Source organism: Strongylocentrotus purpuratus, unplaced genomic scaffold (genome assembly GCF_000002235.5).
Source record: "Strongylocentrotus purpuratus isolate Spur 01 unplaced genomic scaffold, Spur_5.0 spur5_contig_840, whole genome shotgun sequence".
NCBI classification, from domain to species: Eukaryota; Metazoa; Echinodermata; class Echinoidea; order Camarodonta; family Strongylocentrotidae; genus Strongylocentrotus; species Strongylocentrotus purpuratus.
In genome coordinates this window covers 683,601-700,000 of record NW_022145547.1, presented here as the reverse complement: position 1 = coordinate 700,000, position 16,400 = coordinate 683,601, and the positions used below count along the sequence as shown (strand labels likewise).

Genomic DNA, 16,400 nt, shown 5'->3' with positions numbered 1-16,400 from the left:
AACCTAGCTATCTTTAAAGCACAATAAAACAGCTATACAACCGTGATGAAACATACAACATAGTCATGCTTTGAAAGAATAACATGTTGCAAGGTGCTTCTTTTATATATTTCCAATCTTCTTAGCAAAGATTGTTATTCATAAATTCCTACTTAGAACAGTAAAGACAGGTTTGCAGGTGATGTGAAGAGAATATTTGCCTAGCATGACTTAGCTACACCTAGATTTTGCTGTACATGATTGTGGTAATAAAGTTAACTATATGGCTTTGTGCATTATTATCAAGTATTTGGATAAACTGAATGGCAAAATAGGGCAGTATATTTCATAAAGGGGAATCTTTCTTATACCCCATTCACAGTGGTTTTGAAATTTGTAGCGGCGTTGTAGCGGAGCGGCGACACCGCCATAACACCGCTACAAATGCATTCACAGTAGAAAAGTTATCCCGCTGCAGCAGCGGGATAAATATCATGTACCCATTCACGCTGCAGCGGGTGATTTTTATTACCTCCGTAACAAACACGTGTATGCATGGCTCATGACCCGCGAGTGACCCCGATATGACCGGAAATACTTCAGCGATGAGGCAAGCTTGCAAAAGGTAAACATGTCAAGTTGCTTCGATCATATTACTTTTTAAAAAACTAGCATTTTTATTGCTTCCAGTCAGAATATTTTAATTTTTTGAAGTGTGAAATATTTTTATTTGGATAATTATAATATCTACATAATAATAAAATCAATTTGAATCCACTGGTTACTTTATTTCTATTTCACTTTATGTTCCCCATTGCTGGAGAAAAGAGGTCAGTGATAGGTAAGTAAACAAATCACACGTGTTTGTCGCGGTGTTATAGCGGAGAGCCTTCACACTGAGTAAACACCGCGACAGCAGCGGGACTGTCCCGCTGCTGTAGCTAGGCGAACCTAGCGATAGTTTGTCGCGGCGTTATCGCCAGGCGGTGTTATCCCGCGATAGTTTATAACGGGTCCGAGCCTTCACACTGAAGACAACACCGCGACAGCAGCGGGACAGTCCCGCTGCTGTCGCGGTGTTTGAGGCCACTGTGAATGGGGTATAAGACTTTTAAGGTCCCAACTGTATTGAGGTACTACCTAACTTATTGAGAGCTATGGTGAAATATATGTCCACAGTTTTTAGGACACACATTTCATTTATGTATCACAAACCCATGTGATGTGCTGTAAAGAAAAATGTTATGTATTGAATGTGTTACAACTAATGTTGTATTACAGCCCTAAAAGTCAAATAGCCCCTTTAAGGTACATGCAAGTAGTTTTATTAGCGATACATAGTGGCAATTAAAAGAAGCGTCCAGAACGCGAAATGGACAATTGAGAAAAATTCACAATTTCAACACGTAAAGGTAGTGCTGTATCACCAGGTTTTAGAACTGGCAAAATACCTTTACGACCATGATTAGGCTGTATAATCCCCAAATTAGCATTAAGATTTGTCTAATCACAACTTTTCTTGATTGATATCACCAAGCCCTTTGCATTCTTGATGCATCTTTTCATACCATGTTTCACTAAGCCAAATGGTTTACCCGGTACTAATTCCATTAGATGGTGTAATAATAGTTCAAGAAATTCAGAGTTTTGTGTGAGTTTGCTAAGCGAGTCAATGTTGAGGAAAGCGGTAACAAGGTTGACTTCTTCCCCTGGTAGTTCTGGGACCCGTTTCACAAAGCCTTTTCTTCAATGACAAATGAAAAAAATCAGTGACAAACCTGCTGATAACCAATCAGAAGCAAGGATTTCAGTAGCTTATAACAAAGATTGTCATTTGTCACTGATGACAATTTTTGTGAGACAGGTCCCAGCTTATGATGCTGTTAATTATCTCAGTGAGTCTAAGAAGGTAGAGAGGAGAATGGCGGGCGGATTGAACGATTCATTGTTGTTCTCAACACGAGTCTGACGTTTTCCACCGCAGTCAAAACCTACAAGGAAGACAAAAATAATATTAATTATAGACTGAAATATAGTCATGGATCATGAAATATAGTCATGGATCATGAATAGCCAAATTGAATTTTGTTCGTTTATACAACTTTTGTATCTCGGCTTTAGATTCCTTGCTTATCGCTGTTGAACAGAACAAGCTTTCATGTACGCTAAAAAAAAAAGGAGAAAATCTGACAAAAATAGAAAACTATAGAGATCCAGGGGCAAGTGCCCAGTAAGGTTCCTAGGTGGACACCCCCACAACCCCCCCCCCCCCTCATTTATTTATAATATAAAATGTACACATGTTCACCACTGATACTTTTCTTTCAACAACAAAAAATGACAGCTGCCTGAATAGTGCAGTATTGCGTTACTGAGCTATCTCCTACAATAAGCCACAGCTCATTAACTGTGAATGCACAGATTAGCATGTAAAGTCTAGAGAGGTGGAAAGAATTCACCATAGCATTGCATGTATTTTATGAGAATACCCATTAGGCCTTTAAAAAAAAAGATGTTGTATTGCCCTATGCGACAGGCCCAAAAATCTTGATATCTACGGTCTGCTTTTTTTTAAAGTTTTTTTTTTACCGTTTTAGAAAAAAGAAAAGAATTAAAGCATTCAAAACAGAGAAATATCAGCCCAAAGAGAGGGTAAAAAAAAGGAGAAGAAGATTTCTGACCGACCGACCCATGTTTTGGCACCTAAAGGGTAATACAACATTTGTTTTTTCAGGCCTTAATGTGAAAGCGAAGGGGGTCTTACTCTCTGAGCTGAGGCCTAGGTACTGACACACAGCATGGAGCAGGAGCCGATCAAAGCTGCTATGTAACGTTGAGATAAATACGGATCCAGGATCATCCGTGAACCACATCATTAGCTCCCCTTCATGCAGCTCAAGAGCTCCCTATGGAGAAAGAAATACGACAAGTATTACGATTATTATTTTCCTATTGATCTTTATATAACATACATTTTCAAAATCATCAATAGTGATCCGTCAGTTTATGACAAGTTCAGTGACCCAATCAGGATTCGATATCAAATGTCTCTCCAAGTATCTCGGTCTTGAGCCATCCGTTTCAGCATTTCAAAATACCTAACCCAATTCATTTAAGGGCTAGTTTTCAACAGATTAATATGGTTTCTCCTCTTAAAGCTACATATTCCTTTAATACTGGCAAGAATATACTGCTGTACCTGTAGGTACATATCACACTTTCATTCTTCCCAGTCAAATGTGCTATTACAAAACTTTCATTTTAAAAAAGAATAAAGATAGTAGACCAAGAAAAATTATTACAGTTCGCTTATGAAAGAACCATGATCTGTGGCCGATGCACTATTTTGTCACACTACCTAATTATTAAGTTTTCGTAACTATACTCTTTCATTTTGGTGGATGACTGTTTTGGCTTTGTTGGTCAAATAGGCTATGTCTTAGGAACAGAAGCGATTGATTCAAATCAATTGCAACTTGATGTCAATCTGAAATCTCAGCTAAAGAGAGAGAAGTTTGTAATTTTGCGATCAATAAGGATCACTACGGATCAATTGCAACTTCATGTCATTCTGAACTCTGAACTCTGAACTAAAAAGAGAAAAGTTTCTAAGTTTGAGATCAATTGCAACTTCATGTCATTCTGAACTCTGAACTAAAGAGAGAGAAGTTTGTAATTTTGCGATCAATTGGGATCATTACGGATCAATTGCAACTTGATGTCTATCTCAACTCTGAACTAAAGAGGGAGAAGTTTGTAGTTTTGCGATCAATTAGGATCATTACGGATCAATTGCAATTTGATGTCAATCTAAACTCTGATCTAAAGAGAGAGAAGTCTGTAATTTTGCGATCAATTGGTATCACTACAGATCAATTGCAATTTGATGTCAATCTAAACTCTGATCTAAAGAGAGAGAAGTTTGTAGTTTTGAGATCAATTGGGATCACTATGGACCTATTGTAACTTGATGTCAATCTAAACTCTAAACTAAAGAGGGAGAAGTTTGTAATTTTGCGATCAATTAGGATCACTATGGATCGATTGCAACATGATGTCAATCTGAACTATGAACTATTAAGAGACAGAAGTTTGTAATTTTGCGATCAATTGGGATTACTCCGATTCGATTGCAACTTTATGTCAATCTGAACTAAAGAGGGAGAAGTTTGTAATTTTGCAAACAATTGGGATCACCACGGATCAATTGTAACGTGATGTCCATCTGAACTCTGAACTAAAGAGAGAGAGAGAGAAGTTTGTAATTTTGCGCTCAATTAGGATCACCATGCATCCATTGCAACTTGATGTCAATCTGAATTTTAAACTAAAGAGGAGAAGTTTGTGATTTTGCGATCAATTGGGATCACTACGGATCAATTGCAACTTTGTTCAGTCAGGGCCTTGGTGACTGTCTATTACCTTAGGAAGATGTCTTCTTCGGAGCATAGTTTGGAGACGAGTACTGATCCTGTTGAAGCAGTCCTTAGGAGAGTGTGCTGGATGCTCTGAGAAAATTCAAGAATTACAATAACATCATAAAACTATGACCTACATTTACTTAGAAGCAGGACAAAAATCAGATAAATAATTATAAAAAAGACAAGACAACTAAAAATGTACAATTTTATGATTTTTTGAAAGACATGATTTTAATGTAACATATCATATTGGCAATAAGGATACTTGATGTTACCAAAGGACTAATGCAAAATAATGCTAGAGATAATTTTTCACGATGGAAAGACATATCATTTCACAATGTGTCCGTTTCTGTATTAGAAAATTCATGTTTAATCTGTTTAACCTACTGTATGAGTATTAATTTTGGTATGACACATTATAGCGACTACATTTAAAATTGCCTTTACCTTGTTTGTAAAATGGGGCATTACGCTCGTGCACCTTTTCTTTTGGTAAAATTTAAAGTACACCAATCAAGCAATTAAAATTTGGTATAGCACATATTTTCCTGGGGTTTAGCTTTGAGATTGGGGTGAATATCCAGATTTGTTTAAGATTAATTAACAAAATATGGTATTTCAACTCGTTCAAAAAGTGTTTTTAAAGATGGCTGCAAATGCTACCAATCTTACCACTTCTCTTGTCCTGGATATCCACAGGGGTCTCTTCTTTAGTAGGAATCTCTAGCTTGGTAAAAGCGTTTCCATTGTTATCTTGTTCCAGAGATGCTTTCTTGGCGACCTTGATCATGCCTTCCTCCACCTCCTGTAGGAATCGATCCTGCTCCTCTCCAGAACGGTTCATGAACTCGCTCCATATCTGAAACAAAACAAAGGCAAAAATAATAGCGTCATATTCATGATTATTATGAGCCGATTGCAAATTACCCAAAACGGTAATAGATCCCCCACCTTGCTCATCTGAGCCCTGTTTCACAGAACTTGTCATCAGTGACAAATGACAGGTTTTGTTATAAGCTCCTGAAATCCTTGCTTCTGCTTGGTTATCAGCAGATTTGTCACTGAGTTTTTTCATTTGTCATTAAAAAAAGGCTTTGTGAAACACCCTCCAGATCTCATCTGGCCCCCTGTATTAAAACCTGTGGGAATGAGAGAATTCAGTAGTCAACAGGGCAGCGTTTCTCGAAACCGTCATAACTACAAGTTCACCGAAATCCCATTGAAACGTGTGTTAAACTTAATACACGCGTGTCAATGGGATGTCGGTGATCTTGTACTTATGACGGTTTCGAGAAACGCTGGCCAGGTTAACAATATCAGAATGGGTTCCAGAGTTGTAAAATTTAAACCTATCCCATACTGAATTAAAAGCTTACAGTCCATGTGAATTTCAAAGCCTTCATATACCTCTAATTAGCATAAAAAACAACATACATTGTAGTTTTGAGAATACAATACATACCATCCAAAGTCTTTTAGGAATTGAAGGAAAAAAAATCACCTGAAGTATAAAATTTAGCATGACAGATGATAAAAAATGTTTGTGGGTCAAAAGGTTGACACCATATTGGTCTTAGCAACCCTTGGTCCTACATCAACACATACATGTAGTTGTAAAGGTTTAGGATCAGATTTAGAGTAGTATGCTACTTTCAGGGTCCTCCAGACAACGCATAACATGGAAAGGACTATGACAGTGTAGGATGAATGGTCCAAAAGACCATGAAGATGTAATCATCAGAGGTGATCATGAAGGAGTGAGCTTACCTCCATATTTTTCTCCTGCAGAAAAAGTTGTTCAAATGCACTTGAATGAGAGGAGATAAAATCACCGATATCCGGCTCTCCTGCCTGGAAGTCGTCATCAAGCAATGTCTTCAGAAAATTGTCTGAAAATAAAAAACAACCTTTCAGGTTAAAAGCAGGTTTTGACACAAGACCTGAGCAAAAGATCCTCTGAATTTTAGAACTTCAATTTGTCGAACTAAAGAATTTCTAAAGTTTATCCCAATTCTATAACTCTGTGGATTTCCCTGTAACGTTTGCACAAATCTCTAACAAAGTTACAGAATTTCAGACCACTGCTGTAATACAATCCCATTCAGAATTGCTTGGAGCATGGCCAATTTAAAATCTTCACATTCACTATAATCAATCTTTCATGGATATAACTTTAGTAATGAACCCCTATTTTGTTTCTAACATGATCCTTGAATTACACTTAATGAAGCTATGACTCATGGTACTAAAATTACAAGCAAAATCCAAATCCAAATAAGAAATTATTTTGTCTTTCGTTTTAGTAAATGGATTATAGTACAAAAGTAGAAAAGCCTACTTTAACCAACTTCAGGCACTATTGTACATCAAGTTTACAGGACTCTAATCTTTATTCCATATTCCATTTTGATTTTTGAATTCACTTGTACAAGCTGGAACATATCCCCCATTCCATATTTCCTAGTCCTTCACTATGTATCTTCATAGGATTTATTTGACACTTATCGTGCATTATACCAACTAACTATATACCTCCTCACACCTGGGTCTCATACACCGTTCCAAGAAAAACCACACAAAAAGCATAAATTTTGAATTACTATTATCAATCCTCCTTGCTTGTCTGATGCCCGTCTTCTTCTTGCGGCGAGGTGAATTGGAGAATGAAGTAGAGGGCAGAGTCTTCTTAGGGGAAAGTCCCTTGGGGTCTGTCTTCACGGCTGACGGCTCTAGGCTTGTCGGAGTCTCAATCAACCTGTAGGGGACGACAGATATTTATTAAGGCTTTAATAGAGAGGTTTATTTCTGGTGAAGATGATAATTTGCGAGCTTTTTTGTTCTGGGTCTCAATGTACATACGATGAAGCGCTATGCTGGGCATACATGCATTGGTTTTTCTTGGTCAGTTTGGAAGAATCTCCCCTGAAAAGGATTACGGAAAGATTTCCTTTTGCAACAGCCACCTAAAATTACACAGACATTACTGTACATGCGCCCACATCCTAACTGTTAGGGTTAGTGACAGAGTTATAATATAATAATGAAGGAATCTACTTTAACCCTATCACTATATAACCTTCAATTTGGGTAGATCTAGCTGTCGCATAAGCGAATCTTTCCAGGAATACTAATCAAATGCCCTGCTATTCGAAATCAGGTCTTTTTCATGTAGTCTAGACTCTAGATCTACACCACATAGGTTTTTGTTTCCGACGGAACCAACATTACACAAAAATAGCTGTTTTAAGCATTCCCAATTTGATGCAGGATAAAAACATTGATTATTTTGGTGTAGATCTACATCATACATAATGATATAGGCCTAAGCATAAGGCGCACAAACGGAATTCACGGAAGGCCGGTTGTTGCGCCACTGCATTGCAGTGATCAGTGACTGAGTGACGTGAGTGTGCAGGGCAGTGATTCCATTTTTCAGCATGTTCAACAGTTTTTTATATTAAAAACTTACCCTGCAGCATTTCTATTATCTTTCACATGTTCTTCATCTTTTAGTAGACCCATGATTCTTTTAGATCGTCTGTCCTGAGTTACTGTTTCGAGAATTTAAGATAACTGTGAATGAGCTGAAGCCAACACAAATCGCCAAGACGCCGGTTGTTTACGTTCGCAGTACACAATAGTACACAGGCTAAGCGGACGTATACACACAATAGCATTGGATGCAGCGGTTACGTATATGTGTATTATGGGCGCGCCTGGGGAAAAAATGGGCGCGCCTCAGGTCGCTCTGGCTGGCTGGGCATCGGGCAGGGGGCTAAATAATTGGTACCTAAATAATTGTTTACCCCATCATACCCCTACTAGCCATGATAGGTCTATGATGTTGTTGTTTAATTTAGGCAAGTAAATCATTTTTTGACCAGTGCTATTTTTGTTCTAATGTATTTTATTGAAACAATAAAAAAAAAAAAATCAAAATATTGACAAGTAGGTCTAGGCCTAAATATAAAAAGATTACTAAAAAGCAGTATAACGTAGATCAAAACCTCACGAAGAGTAAATTTCCCGCCCCCCCCCCCCCCCCCCCACTCCGAGAACGGACGGACCCCATGCGTGTTACCAAAATGTCCGGTAAAGGGGTACTTTTTGTGCGACAAAGTCCGACCCTGTAATTGTAAAAAAAAAAAAGGGGGGGGGGGTGTATAAACTTTTCACCCGGAGATTAATTTGAAAAGGGGGTGTTTTTTCTGTTTTTCTCTCATCTCTTTGGACTCCTGAGAAATGATTCCGAATTTAGGCCGGGGGTACATTGAGCATTTTTCATGATTTAGGGGGGTCTCCAAGGCAGGAAAAGCCTGCGAAAAGCCCGCAAAAGGGGGGTTCGGAAATGTGAGATGTGAGTCCTCAGATAGGGGGTGCTTTCAAAAAGAGGGAACAAGCAAATGCTTACCCTAAATAACACTGAGTGGGGGGGGGGGCGGGGTAAATTTATACCGGGAAATTTACACTAAGATGTAGGCAATTATACATGCACATAATTATGTACCTATACAACATTAGCAAAACAAAAGTGCAAGGACACTTTCTTTTTCTTTTTTGCAATTCAAGATCTTTATTATAGTCCACGTAAGTTCTGAAACCTTGAAAATATATTTACTTTGACATTTGCATAAAGCATATGAAGAAAAAATAGTCAAAAACAATTATTGCCGAATCATTATTTCTTCTACTTCTTACAAAGAAAAAATGGGGGGGGGGGTAATGATATCATGAGATTACCGATCTCTGTCTTTTTTGTTTTGCGCTATCCTTTACAAACCCACTCCGTTACAAAGTTTCTCGGGGGAAGAAAAAAAAATCCCAACGTCTCTCAAACGCGGACAGGAGGGGGGGGGGGGGGGGGGGGGGGGAGGGGGGAGGGGGGGGGCGCTCTTTGTGATATCCCAGTTCAGTGATCATACTTTGTAAGAGCTCACAGATTCGATATTCCATGGATTGCGCCCCAACATGCCCAATCCAGGGTGAAGTGCGTGAAGAAAACAATGTTTTAGGTAGAAAAAAAAAGCGAAACTTTTCTAAAGCTCAGGAGGTTTGCTCCCTCGAATATATTTTCTATAGGATCTGTAAGTTTGCACTCGTAAAAAACGGGATATCGTCAAGCGTATTTGAAGGGTCTAGATTGTGAGTTTTTCTCCATAGCTTCAATAGGCCCACATTAAGTTTCGCTCACGATCTTGTTAAAATGATGTGCCCCCAGAGTGAAAAAAAAAGAATAGGCCTACATAGGTTCAACATTCGAAGAAAAAAAATCGTAAACGTTCATGCGTAGCTATTAAATGATAGCGAAGTCTCTTGGATATAATTTAAAAGAAGACAAAAAGTATTTGATTTGTTTTAATAATTTGAGCGAAATTAACAATCGTTGAGCATATACTTTGAAAAGGTTTGTATGGTAGAATGCACACTAAACTCCTGTTTATGAAATAAAATATATATAAATCGCCCTCCTTTTAATTCAATAAAAAAAAAAAAAAAGCGAAACTTTTCTAAAGCTCAGGAGGTTTGCTCCCTCGAATATATTTTCTATAGGATCTGTAAGTTTGCACTCGTAAAAAACGGGATATCGTCAAGCGTATTTGAAGGGTCTAGATTGTGAGTTTTTCTCCATAGCTTCAATAGGCCCACATTAAGTTTCGCTCACGATCTTGTTAAAATGATGTGCCCCCAGAGTGAAAAAAAAAAGAATAGGCCTACACAGGTTCAACATTCGAAGAAAAAAAATCTTAAACGTTCATGCGTAGCTATTAAATGATAGCGAAGTCTCTTGGATATAATTTAAAAGAAGACAAAAAGTATTTGATGTGTTTTAATAATTTGAGCGAAATTAACAATCGTTGAGCATGAGCTACTTTGAAAAGGTTTGTATGGTAGAATGCACACTAAACTCCTGTTTATGAAATAAAATATATAAATTGCCCTCCTTTTAATTCAAAATAATTTTGGTAGTGGTGGTGGTGGTGGTGGGGGGGAATCTCTTCACTAAAACTTTCATGTCCTTTAGGCGTACATCAACTTGATGAAGAAAACAAAAATAGGGCCAGACGTTCAGTGTCTATGTTACTTTGACTGAAAATTTTAAAGAAATCTGAAGAAAAAAATACCCCGAACTAATGAAGCACCCCAATTTGTGATAATGTTCCTCTTGTAAATTGAGACACTAAATCGAGCATCATGGTATTTGATTTGATAGAAACCGTTAAGGATTGTCTCGGTGATCCAATACGTAAGTAAAAGCACAACATGATTAGAAATTTAAAATATTTGATTTGCAGAGATCTGGCACTGAATATGCATACGTAGTGAAGTTATCAAGTTTTTTCAGTAATTATTGTGCCACGCCTTTAGAAAACTATTACTCCTGTAATATTTCTTAGCCCCAGGGGACTCATGGGGCATCCTCTTATACTCGGGGCATTTCGGAGCGTCCATCATGCATGTCGGTGTGTCCAGTCTCGACGTCAGAAATAACTAGGGGCGGATCTAGTTTTTTGCCAATGGGGGGGGGGGGGGGGGGGGGGGTGACCCAGTGGCGGATCCAGAATTTTCCAAAAATCGTGCCGTTTCACTGTTTTACTTTTTTTCCTTCTTTTTTCTCCTACTTTTTTTCTTTCTTTCCCCCCTTTTTTTCTCACTTGGGGGGGGGGGGGGGTTAAACCGCCGAAGCCCCTAGATCCGCCCCTGATAACCATGGTAACAGTTCCGAATGGGATAGACTAAGTACCGTTTCACTATGAATTTGTAAGTAGATCAATTTCTTTGTTTTCTTTTTCAGTGACGCTCTTTGGGCGAAACTTTACAAAAGAAATATGGTTATTGGGGTGATGTCCCGTATTATGTAGAAATACTTTATCATACTCCCCAAATATAAAAGAAGGATCAGTAACTGACTCTTATGAGCTAAATTTTGCATGCCTGGTAAAAGAGGGGAAAGTAATGTAAACGAAGGTTTCAGGAAGCTCAGACAAAGAGCTAAACTAGTAAGAAAATGCTTAGAAAATGTGTTCACGGCCCAGGAGGAGTTAGAGAACAGACGTTTGAAGGGAACAAATACATGTAATAAGAGTTACTGCATGCTTTGATCGAATGGGTCAAGGGCGGCGAGAAAAACTTTATTTTTCTTTATGAAAATGCCCAATGACCGGGATAGAGAAGGAGGGGTCCACAAACAAGTATAAGTGGCAATGAATGGACCCCTCTTATTCTTGAATAGAATAGAATAGAAAGGAATTGAAGTGAGGCGGGGAAGGGTCTACATGTATGAATTTATCTTATCCTCTCTATATTTTTTTTGACATTGATTTCTTTCGTGTTATTAAAATCATTTATTATTTTTCGCAAAAATATAATAAATATAAGCAAAAATGATTGAAGAAGTTGTGGAGGTGCCGGGGATTGAACCCGGGGCCTCGCGCATGCGAAGCGCGCGCTCTACCACTGAGCTACACCCCCGATCACGACATTTATGGTGAAAAATTATTAAAATAAAAAGGATGTGCTTTTTTACCTTCGCAAAGTTGAATTATTTTTGTATTTAGCCAGTTTTAGGTCACAAACTCTATATAATTAAACATTTCATTCAATAAGTACGACAGAAGAGACTAAGAATAAGTTTAAACAGGCAATATTACTTTGTACAAATATCATTATTCCGGATACCACACTCGCTCAGGTACGGTATGCGGCATGCACAGAGAGCTAGCTAGCTCAGAGCAAGTGAATCCAACAGAGGGATCCGGGTTAACTCGGATGCTGAGGAACGTCCACTTTTTATAGGTATATATTTTTTTTTAATGGCTTGAAATAAAATAGTGAAATAAAAATTAAATATTCTAAATTGTCTATGATTAACTAATTTTGTAAATTTAATGTTTTAATGAAAATAGTAATAATATATTGAAAGCGGCAACAGTATTTGTATTTGCAGCAATTCAGTATCATCCCTATATTTGCGATGGGTCATCAAGTAAAAAAAGGTCCGGATAATATTGATCGCTTAATCTTTCAAATAATCCGAACCGTATCGAATCGACTCGTACTAGGTTCGAGAAAAGGTAGAGGGTCGGTGTGATGATGCTCATGATGTATTCAGGATGATGTAAAAATCATTTTTGTTGAAAGTTAGACGTAAGTAACTATTTGTTAGTTCCTATTCCTCTCTATTTATTTTACTAATTGAATTACGTTTGTTTTAGACTTACATATGAAATATATCGGCGTAAATGCAGGCGCGTGCCTTGCCAAAAATAGGCACAGCTGCGTGTCACAGACACAAGCACAGACAGCAGTGTAAGTTGCATAGAATAGTGCGCCACCAGTACTCTCGCTCTGGCGACAGCAACAACGTCGGGTTCGGCGCGGCGTGTGTGACCTCCATGCACTGCTCGGCAATGCTCGCTGCTAGCTACAGTTGTCTTTTCGAAAACAGTTAAAAGTTATGGGTATTCCATAACCTTATTGAATTGATGTCACCCAGTTCGCCTGCATTTGAGGTGCAATCTTAAGATCTCCTCAACTCAAGCCACAGCTACAGACACTTTTAAGCCTTAACTAAGACAGTAAGAAGATGGTTAAAGTTAGAGTGACAAGGTAAACGTGGTAAAGTTTGCGGACATATTTTTAGAACATAGATCTAGGTCTAGATCTAGAATGATAGATCTAGATCTAGTCTAGACTATTATTACAAAATTACAAAATGTGATAGGCCTATTTGATCTATGGTTTCTCATATTCAACACAAATTTATTTATTTTTTCAATTATTGTAATATTACCAAATGGACGGCAAAGTTTTTCTCTCGCCTGCATAGCAAAAAAGCGAGACATAGTCTAGGCGCCGCTTTTCCGGTGACGGCGGCGGCGTCAACATCAAAAACTTAACCTAAGGTTAAAGGGATCGTTTAACAATGTTAAATCTGAGATACACGGCCCTACGTGTTATCAGTGTCTGTGATATGGTGTAATAATATTGAAGCCCTAAAAAAATTGCGCTTCAAAATGATCAAGAAGTGCCTCAAAAAAGTAAAAATCTTTGAGTGACAGGTTTTACCATACTCGTTTTCCCCAATAGACTGTAGTGTTATGAAAACCGTCAGGCAAACGGTTTTTAAAATTTGTAATTCCAATCATAAATATCTTGATAATCAGACAGGCGATCGGCTTGTAAAAGTCGTGGGGTTCCTGACTGACCTAAAGGTTTATAATTATTGCATCATGAGCTAAATCCAGAATTTTATTTCAGAATCTGAGACAAAATTATCGGATCCCTTTAAGTTTTTGAATTTTTGATATAATTTTCAAAGTATAAGTTCTTAGTCAATGAAACTTGGACTATAGGGTTATCAAGTATCCCCAATCATGTGACTAGAATTCAGGTCACAAAGTCAAGGTCAAAGGTCAATCCAGGTCAACAGACTTGAACCATGTTGTGGCATCAACATCAAGATTTCGAATTTTTTAGCATATTTTCATTTTAGGTCAGTAGACTTGGATTTTGTTTTCACAACTTGATATGAGATATAATGAATCAATTTTTGTCATTTGTTCATATTTCATGAAAGTTATTAATCTTGGTAGAAATAATAGTAGATAATTTTTCGGATGATTCTTTGTAAATATTCACTTCAAAATGCTGATTAAGTACAGAGGATTTCAATTTTTGGGGCATGCTAATGAGCCACCATGCCTATAAATAATGTCCCATTCTCAATTTTTCATCATATCGAATTGTGTAATGTAGGCAAGACCGCCAAGAGCGTTTCCCTTGTTTTACTACAAATTGGTTCAACTAGAAAAATTATTGTCGAAGCATTTTGGAGATATCGCGATCTCCCTTTTGCAGCCAACATCAAATTCTATAGAACTTTGCAGGAATTATGAATATGTCATGTACATGTACATGTAATATGTCCTATCTGTGAAATTTAAACATTAGCAGTGTCCTAGTATTCAAATTATGCAAGAAACCCTGTTTACCTTCTAGACTTCACTGTCAGACACCAATGAGTGACTGATTGACATCTTTTTTTCTTTGGTTATAGTTGCATAACATGAGCTGAAACAGGTACATGAGCATTTGTCTACATCAATAACCCACTACTTGTAATGGCCAAAATTAAACTGATTGAATCTTTGTGCAGCACAAAACGTACGACCATTCGGTAAAAGGGTCTGAAAATCAGACTAGTATTACTTAGGTGATTGCAATCACTCGAGTCGATTTGACAACTAATGGTCGTTATTTTCCCACTAAAAGCCATTTTCAAGCACTTTCGTTCTGAGGAAAGTTCTAAATTAGTATTGTCTTTCATATGCTGTTGGAATTTAACCTTTTCATATTTTAGGCCTTCAAATGGTATATATCCGGTAGTACCTTTAAGGGAACTTCAGGCTAACTGACAATTATTAGATCTAGACGATTAGAGACCACTTTTTCTTGCCACTTCTAAAGTCGGGGTAATAATAAATGCGCCTCGGAATGGAATTTCTAGATGGACGCCGCTATAGAAATGCCTACCGGTATTATTATTATCAATATATAGGCCTACATATATATGGTCTATTGAAACTTGACAAAATGAGTTGAAAACGATCCCTTTCTTGGGGTCTTTCAAGAACATTTTCAACAATTTTAGGTTATATTATATTTGTTTACGGTAGTTGTATGAATTTTAATCCTTATCCTTTCATACACACAGGTTGGATGCTGACTGAAGTGACATTTGGTGAGATTACTTGAGAGCTGAGATCTGACTATCCCTGTGTTTCTAGACTTTGTGTAGTTTCATCATGTAGCAGTTATCTTGTTACTTTCTTCAAGAGTTGGCTCACAGTCTTCGTAGTCATACAACAGTGGGGAAAATCTCATGAAGAACAAATCCCCTTTGCCCTATTTGCACTGATATGATTGTCAAGATGGATTTTTTGATCTTGGTCTTGAAATGATGGATTTGAAGGAGGAGGAGGAGGTGGGGCTACCTGCAAGTTACCCCAGCCCTCTTACCAGCCCCACCCCTCCTAAACCTCTCGCCCCATTCCAGTTATTTTTTCACCACAATGGACTGGAGTCGTACCTCAAGTATTTCCCGAATGATTTCACCCTTGGTCATTTCCGTGCCCTGACGGAGGATGATTTGGAAGATGATTATGGAGTGCAGAAGCTGCCGGATAGGATCAAGTTGATGAGAGCTGTGCACAAGTCGAGAGAGGAGTATGATGATAGAGAGAGGGATCTGGATAGGCGGTCACATCATGGTGGAGGAGAGTCAGAAGGAGAGGTGCGTTTTTCTTCTTTTCTTATGTTTGATGTAGTATGTACATCTCAATGAAATGAATTGAAATAAAAAAATCAGTATAATAACAACATAATAATTTTCACTTTCTAATTGTAATGTGGAATTTTTAAAAATTATTCCCCCCCCCCCCATATACCTGTATTATCAAATCTGACCAACATTTGTGGTAGAGCGAAAGATAATGGTAAGTGAAATAGCTTTACCACATACACGTACATTTACAGTATGTGCAAAATTTAAAAATACAAAATACATGTACATGCATCTAGATATGAGAACATGTAATGGGCTTTTTGTAAGCTCTGTTCAATGAAAACCTGGTGACTTACAATTTCAAAACCTTTCTTGAGATTTATGTACGAGTACACTCTTACTTTGTAAACGTACACGTACACGTACATGTAGTAGCCAGTTAGCCATGTACATATGGCATAATTAATCTAAAAGGATCAGTGAGAATATTTGTATTGTTCATTAAAACTTCATTTTTTATTTATTATTCAAAGAAACAGCATACCAGCAATTTTTTTGTTCTTCATTAGAATACACTCAATACAGAAATCTTCTTTTGTTTAGTAAAGGCGTCTGTAATTTCAGCAAGTAGAGTTCTGTAAAGATAACTTCAGAAGCTTCTGACCCTACAGGGGGATGTTTCACAAAGACTAAGATCAACTTTAAGTTGGACT

At 37.6% G+C, this 16,400-nt stretch overlaps 1 protein-coding gene, 1 long non-coding RNA gene and 1 other non-coding gene across 3 annotated transcripts; 1 reads left to right on the top strand and 2 right to left on the bottom strand.

The window, feature by feature from the left end:
* Positions 1-1,090: 1,090 nt before the first annotated feature.
* On the bottom strand, positions 1,091-8,056 carry LOC105436938 (R3H domain-containing protein 4-like). The gene is made up of 7 exons (XM_030988552.1): positions 7,873-8,056; positions 7,004-7,158; positions 6,171-6,292; positions 5,076-5,262; positions 4,402-4,487; positions 2,744-2,885; positions 1,091-1,970 (listed from the first exon to the last, which is right to left on the bottom strand). Exons 1-7 carry the CDS (start codon positions 7,923-7,925, stop codon positions 1,867-1,869), a joined length of 849 nt encoding a protein of 282 aa, XP_030844412.1. The 5' UTR covers positions 7,926-8,056; the 3' UTR covers positions 1,091-1,866.
* A 3,745-nt stretch (positions 8,057-11,801) lies between these two features.
* On the bottom strand, positions 11,802-11,873 carry TRNAA-CGC. Its single transcript has one exon. It is a non-coding gene; the product is annotated as a tRNA-Ala (tRNA).
* A 547-nt stretch (positions 11,874-12,420) lies between these two features.
* Positions 12,421-15,695, top strand: LOC115925166. Its single transcript, XR_004064573.1, has 2 exons — positions 12,421-12,548; positions 15,118-15,695. It is a non-coding gene; the product is annotated as an uncharacterized LOC115925166 (long non-coding RNA).
* Positions 15,696-16,400: the final 705 nt, after the last annotated feature.